This window comes from Triticum urartu, chromosome 3, assembly GCF_003073215.2.
Source record: "Triticum urartu cultivar G1812 chromosome 3, Tu2.1, whole genome shotgun sequence".
Classification (NCBI taxonomy): Eukaryota; Viridiplantae; Streptophyta; class Magnoliopsida; order Poales; family Poaceae; genus Triticum; species Triticum urartu.
The window spans coordinates 468,068,797-468,076,348 of NC_053024.1; the positions used below are offsets into that span (position 1 = coordinate 468,068,797).

The following is a 7,552-nucleotide window of genomic DNA, read 5'->3' on the forward strand; positions in this document are numbered from 1 at the left end:
GTTCGGGACAGCGATCTGCAAAGCGCGATTTGTTGCGTGCTTCTTCTAGCCGTAACGTGCGTACGCGGCGTTGTTGGGTCGACACTTGGCCTCCGATCTGTTTCTTCTCTGTCTGCAAAAAGGGTGTCCAGTTCATACGTGTTGGATGGACCTTCACCCGGAAGGTAAGCAACCGGTGTCAAGGTCCTCTCGGTAAGTTGGTTGTCCATTCGTCGTCGTTGCCAATGCCACCTACCGGCCCGCCACGCTCCACCATCTTTTTGCCTACTTCTGGCTCATGTTTTGCCGTGTCCATTAGGCTGTGCTCGGACTAATTTTTCTACTCCGGAATCATTTATTAGTGTGCCAAAGGGAGTGTCCAAGTGTCTTGGACTGAGAATGCCCTGAGACAGTTATTTTCTTTCGAGTGATGGTTGGCTGACAATGGTTGGTGACACTGACAAGTGACACCACACTATTTCGACAGCTTTCGAGACTGAAACTAATTGAATAATTATCATGCTTTTCATCTGATCCTTGAAAGTTAATAACCAGTGCTTTTCTTCAAGGAAAATTCTTCGCGGCGAGCGTGGTTTTTTCCATTCGAAAGGCAACACTAGACAGACCATGGGTAGGCAGTGTGCTACATTCAATTCATGGAGCTAACAAGTAAATACTGCTATCTCCGATCCAAATTAATTGGCGCAGTTTTATTACAATTCTATATAAAGTTGAATCAGAGGGAGTAACTCTTTTCTTTTGCCAGGACATAAGAGGTAAAAGCTCAACAGAAGGTGTCGGCTCGCCTTAACAAACCAGTTACCAATCCGAGCCACAAATATAGGAGAATTCTCCCCCCGGTGAATCCTCAAAATAAAAACAAAACATAAAAGTACACCTTCCATAGGTCCGGTGCGTGGAGCATAGAGTATCATATGCAAGTCCTTCCTCCGTTCACTGTTATAAGATGTTTTACATATTTCAACATGACCAAATACATTAAAGCATTGTTGAGGAAATCGTTAACTGATAGCTGCTCCGTTGGCTGGTGAGTAGGGGATTAATAGACTAATTGCCAAGTTAATCAGCCATTTAATCAATTAACCAAATGATTTATCGGTTTATCGGCTACTCGGTGACCCTATGAGTAGGGATTAATCGGCAAGTTAACTGCTTAATCGGATGAATTCTTGAACAGGGCATTAAAGCATATCTACATACAACCGATTTATAATAGTGAACGGAGAGAGTAATAACTAGTCAGGCAGAAACCATGCAAACGGTCGACCAAAAAGGCTCTACATAAACTTATCGTATGGGATTATTTTTCCACTTACTTACTCCCTACGTCCCAAATAAGTGTCTTGAGCTGTATAAATTTGTACTAAAGCTAGTACAAAGTTGAGATACTTATTTTGGGACGGAGGGAGTATATCAGAAACAAAATAGCAAGTCCGCATGTGACAAAGGATCACATGCAAACACAAATATCAAGCACAGCCGCTTTGTGCTTTCTGCAGCATGCCGTCCAGTAATTCATGTTCTAGATAATTTGGCTTGCATCTATTACCAGGCGCAGGCAACCTAGCCAAAAAATGCACATTGCATCTTTCGTCTTTGTATTTGCACGTTCAGAAGCTTGAAAATATCAGAACAACACTCGTGCACTGAACTGAACACGGTTATAGCATTTGCGTCTGATGAAACCTTCAAGTTAAAAGCAGAAATCGAAACCTTCTACACATAAGCAACAGTTAAGCATATACAGTACAATACAAAATGAGGACACCAATTATTTGGATGTACAGCTACGGCGTCAAGGCTGGTGACTCTGAACTTCATGTAGGGTAGTATGCTAGGAGCCAGCAGTTTTGCTGGTTCTCACATCAGAGGCCCAGACTTTGGGTTGGGAAACAAAGAAAGCCCAGTCCTCTCATCATGGAAATGACTGGCAAGGTTAGCTGAGTTGTTGGCGTTCAGGCCGGGATTCGACATGTCCATACAATCACTGAATGGGTCGAAGAAGTCTGAGTACCTCACATTGGCTACCGGTATCTCTGGTAGAGAGTTGAAAATCCCATCGAACATCTCGTAATTCTCATCAGCTTGTGGCGCAAAGGCAGAGATGTCAGCTGGTGGTGGGATTAGAGACACATAGTCACCAACTTCTGGAATTGGCAGAATGGAAGAGATATGCTCGTGGAATTGTGGCAAAGAAGCAACTAGATCATCTCCCGCCTTCTTTGCTCGGATGACCTTTGCATGACACAAAGCAGCATACAGTAAGCAACTACCGACTGCGTGCCAAAATGACTAAAATGCTTAAATAACCAGGAAGAAAGATTAAGTACAAATCGGTTTTTGTCATCGTCTTTGTATATCATGATGAAGTCTCCCACTCGAAGGTTATGGGTTCGGACATAATCCCCTGGGATGTTTAAGAGAGGGAGAAAAATGTAAGAACTTGATCCACAAGTGCAACAGAATAAATATGATGAAAATAAAGGTATTCACCAGTATTCTCAAGTACATACATCCTGCTCTTGTTGTTGGGCCAGTATCTGTACGGAGATAATAAACTGTGTCATTGTAGTGGATATGCTAGACCAAATTAAACATAAATGCAGGGATGTCACTGCAACTAAGAACATTCGTAACATGATTCATATTCACATGCCATACTTCTGATGGTTTTAGAGAAAACTACCTTATCTGATACAATTCATTTCTTGTTACACATGGCGGAGTATTAAAATAATGGGTCTTTATCAGTTATGCCACCGGTTGTGTCCCACTACTCAATTTTGCCACTAGAAATTTCAACTGCTCAAAAATGCCATCGCTTCATTAGACACATGCTCAAAAATGCCACTAAACACCATTATTGTGATCTCAAATCTCTTTTGCCATGTTATAATGACATAAATACCTATGAACCAATATGCCAGCTCTCCCTCTATCTCACTACAATAAAGTATGGGGCCCACTTGATCCCAACAGCGTTCTTATTTTCCTGTAAAATTATTCACTTGGTTACTCCTGACAAGTGGGGCCACACATATCATTGTGAGATAGAGAGAACTGACATGTGGGTCTAGACTTATTTTTGTCATAGAACATGGTCAACGGGTTTGACGTAAAAATAACAATGTCTAATGGCATTTTTGAGCAAACATCTAACAGAACGATGGCATTTTTGAGATATCTAATGGCATTTTTGAGCAAACATCTCACGGATTGATGGCATTTTTGAGCAGTTATAACTTCTAATGGCAAAACTGAGTAGTGGGACACAACTAGTGGCATAAATGATAAAAACCCAATAATAAATTACCACCATCATAATCATGCCATTATGCTTCTTTCACAGGAATTTCGTCAATTTTGTGGCTGAGATAGTAAAAGTGAGGTACAACAAAGATCATATGGGTACTGTAGCTCATAGCAGCAAACATTAATGCAAAAAAGAAAAACAATTTGTCCAACCTGTACTTGAATGTCCACAGTTGTGCATTTAGCAAATCATGCATGCGTAGACTTCTGCCATCCTTTGATGTCAGAATTGGGAGGTAAGCCTCCGACTCTTTCTGTGCAATTAGTGTCGGAGAAGAGTGTCAACAGTTAGAGAGCATGGACTATGATGGTAAAATGAAGTGTGTAAAAGCTGTTTAAATAAGAACTCACCTTCGGGAGAACAATTCTCCCAAGCTGGCTTATGTCACTATTACGGAGCTCCTTCTGCAGAATAACTCGCAACCCAGCCACTTGATGCTACACAAACATTGTAGAATCTTTTAATACAATGCGCTAGTTTGATTAACACTGTTTCCTTTTCTAAAAAGAAATACTTCCTATATGTTTTGCATAAATCTTACATTTGGATCTAGAGCAACTCTATTTAAATCCAGCTCATTTACCTATCACAAAAATACGAATTCATTTAGAGAGCAGGTAGAAAAAATATTAAGTACTACATTAGATGTGTCTATTTCTAAGTTGAAACGGAAATTCTTATTTCTAAGTCAACGATCCTGAGCATTGATGCTTCAACCAACGGAAAATAAATAGCCGCAAATTGTAGATTGTGTACAACTTAGTCAACGTAGAAATAGAAATGATTATCTTAAGCTGGTGACAAATGTGTAAATAGCAAGTGTCTTAAATTGTACTACAAATGCCCTCTTACACCAGTTCTGTCAATCATAGTAATAGAAATGATGCTAAGTTCACACAGTTTCTTGCCTCTTAAACAGCTTAAGAACAGCGCAGATAATTTTCATAGCCTCTGTTTAAAATATAAGATAAATCACACTACAAAGTCCAAATCAAACATGAAAACATAACTAGCACCTGAAAATTGCATTAAGCTAAAGAAGTTACTTGGGGCCATTAAGGTTCAAGAACCCCAGTCCCAAGAAACACTGCTACATTCATACCAGATGATCTACCAGTCCTTCCAGTCAGCACACTGGTACACAAGTACACATAATGCATCAGCTAGTATATAGTACTGCCTGACATAATTACTGTTGTGGCCCATGCCCCATGCTATGGGAAAAAAAGCCAAAAGATTAATTGAAATGAAAAATTCAATTAACATGTGCTGCTATTTCCTGTGATTATTGTGCTGCAGTAAGCTACTAGAGAAAGCACATGTATGGACAATTCCTACAAACTTTGCGGCGCCTCCTGGAAATAGCAATAACACGACATTTGTGGACACGGTAAATGTGCAATGCACATAACAACATTGACAAAAGAAAGTGAGTATGTGAAGGACTAAATCATGCACCTGTAGCTAATACTTAGTGTGAACTGCTGTAATATATATAACCACGCAACTACGCAAGTGTTCTTGTTTTTTCTTTTCAAGAGGGGAAAGACCCTCGGCCTCTGCACCGAGTGATGCACACAGCCAGGCAAGTGCTCTTGTTACCCTTGCACATAACTACATTGACATCATGACGATGAAACCGCTAAGTGTTCTTGTTACACCGAAACTGCAAGATGGGACCTACAGGACATATTCTATCCATGTGCCACATGAGACACGACAGAACATGAGTTCCCAAATCTTACTCTGATTATTAGTTCCCTAACATGGATAATTAGTACTATATATACGATGAGTTAATGACTGGCCAAAACTATCAGTGAACGGACCATCGACGTCGTAGATCCGACAGAGAAGTACAATAATCACCCCTTACCATAACCTGTAGCCTAGCACTAACGACAGCAATCGAGCAAAAAAAAAATCTATTGATCACATTCACACCTAAGCACACACCCGTAGGCTAGGTGGGTGAAATCTGATCGTGGAATTCAAAAGAACACCTGCAAAGATCCACTAGACTCGCAACAATGCACTAATGAAATCGGCAATCGGGCAGATCGGAGCCCCCAATCAACCATAAACGTCAACACCTAGAGGCGACTCGATCGCTGTCCATCAATCAAAACTCAAAATGCGGGACGAGGAGGAGGAGCTAGGAAGGAACGAACGAACGATCGCCCCCAATCTTGCCCCTGGGCCTCCAGCCCACCGCACCTCCCCGCCACCACGGCCCACCACCTCCGCGGAGATCCCATATATACGGAGGATCAACCACCTACGCGCACGGTCGGACGTGGCCATGAATTCCGAGGCACTCACTGGTCGGATCGCCGGCATCCACCGGACGCCGCCGCGGGGCCCGCGCCCGCCGGACCTCCGCTTCCGGGTGACGAGCTGCGGCCGGTACTCGCCGATCCCGTCGCCGGAGGAGGAGGAGGCGGTGGACGCGGAGGGGGGGCGGCGCTTGCTGCTGCTGCTGCTGCTGCTGATGGCGGCCATGCCGGCGGGCCGGGGGGAGGAGGGGGAGGTCAAGGCGGCTAGGGTTGGGGCAGCGCGGGGCGCATTTATGGGCGGGATGGGTGGGCGGAGACGGGGGCGCGGCGCCAAGTGGCGGGCGAGCTCTGAAATGGGCGCAGGTGGGGAGCCAGCGCCCGACGGGGAGATGCCGAGGGCGCGCGGGCGCGGCCAACCGCGCGGGCGCAAGGTGGCAGGCGCCGGGTGGGAGGCGCGGGGAGGCCGCTCCTGGCGTTTTTTCCGCATGGGGATTCCCCGCGGGGTTCGAGGCAAATGGCTGGCTCCCTTCCCTCGTGAGTTTTCAAATCCGGGGGCCGCCTGGTTTGGGTTCCGCGTTTCGCACTCTGGCTCTTGCCCCTTGCGCTTGCGCTCGCCCGTGGTGCGTGGTGGTTGGCTCACTCATCACTGCCGCCCCGCCCCCGCGCGAGCTCTGCTCGTTCACTGGTCGCAGGCTGCGGCGGAGCTTGAAGCGTGGAGGAGGTTCGCCGAAAATAGCCCTGTGGGAGCAGACACTCTTTTATGGAAGGGAAGAAATTTGTGACATGCACGATGTTAAAGGCCCTGTACAACGCAGGTGCCTCCATCCGTGCTTCACTTTGACCATGTGCTTCCGCGTTGTTTGCTTCCGGTGCCGATCGGTGCCTCGGGCTTCCGGTGCCGATCATTGCATCGAGCTTCCGGTGATGATCTCTTTTTTTTGAACGAACACGCTAGGAGAGGATGCCGACTGTTGCCTCTAATTAGAGGACATATGACTTTCATACACATACGCCATCATTAACGGCGAAATTCCAAAATTGACGCAAATTCAAAGCTTCATAGACGACCCTGATACTGCCAAAATATTATATCATATCTAAGAGCATAATTTGTCACGGCAAAGAAAATATTGGCACAGTAATGTTCTTGTAAAATAATATAACGCAAGGCGATGTATAAAGAAAATGTCAAGCCATCATATAGTTATCAAAGGAAAAATGTTTTCCCGTGTCATTAGAATAATCTTGACAAAGTGCACTTATACGAAATAGATACGTACATGCATTGGTGCATGTACGAGCTTTTTTTAGTGGTATGTACGAGCTGCTACGTGCATGCATATGTGTTATACATGGGTTAGTTATGCAGTAAGATTAAGAGCTAATTGAGTAATTAGCCAGCCCATGGCCACACACGTATGGCCTGCATGCGTTAACTTATTAGACTAGCCACAATAGAGAGTAACATACATATATCCCTAAGCTATGTTACTATCTTCATAGTGGGTAGTAACTTACGTGTAGTGTCATGCAAAGCTGCATTTATTAAGTTATAGACTCATATTGCATTGGAAGATGTGATATTACTGTAACTAGCTAAGTTACTACAACTATCTCTCTCTTTATTAACTCATTGCCACATAGACAATTTTGCTGAGTTAGAGAGACCTTTTACGGTACATCTAAGATATATGGGCCATCCATTTTAGTGAACCAACGCATCGGATTGACCAATACTACCACCCAATTTGTGCAGTATATTAAGGCATTAAGGGTATTTTAGGTAGTTCACAAATCAAACTCAGCTCCCCGAGGACATGCGAGGTTATTGATGCAGGCACACCTTGGCGATATGACGCAGCCACGCCGCGCCAAGCCGCCCGGTGGCCATCCACTGACGCATAGGAACTGCTCTCTAAATTGCACGGAGCCCCAGGCCACGGACCTCACCTCCATCCGCTGC

At 44.5% G+C, this 7,552-nt stretch overlaps 1 protein-coding gene across 2 annotated transcripts; it reads right to left on the reverse strand.

The window, feature by feature from the left end:
- Positions 1 to 1,583: 1,583 nt before the first annotated feature.
- On the reverse strand, positions 1,584 to 6,191 carry LOC125548492 (B3 domain-containing protein LFL1-like). 2 transcript variants are annotated; one of them, XM_048712075.1, is made up of 7 exons: positions 5,636 to 6,190; positions 3,855 to 3,896; positions 3,664 to 3,750; positions 3,466 to 3,566; positions 2,494 to 2,540; positions 2,331 to 2,407; positions 1,585 to 2,235 (listed from the first exon to the last, which is right to left on the reverse strand). In XM_048712075.1, the coding sequence occupies exons 1-7, from the start codon at positions 6,074 to 6,076 to the stop codon at positions 1,861 to 1,863; spliced, it is 1,170 nt and encodes a 389-aa protein (XP_048568032.1). In that variant the 5' UTR covers positions 6,077 to 6,190; the 3' UTR covers positions 1,585 to 1,860. The 2 variants fall into 2 exon arrangements, with proteins under 2 accessions (XP_048568033.1, XP_048568032.1); XM_048712076.1 differs by lacking the exon at positions 3,855 to 3,896 and having other exon boundaries at positions 1,584 to 2,235; positions 5,636 to 6,191.
- Between the last annotated feature and the right edge of the window lie 1,361 nt (positions 6,192 to 7,552).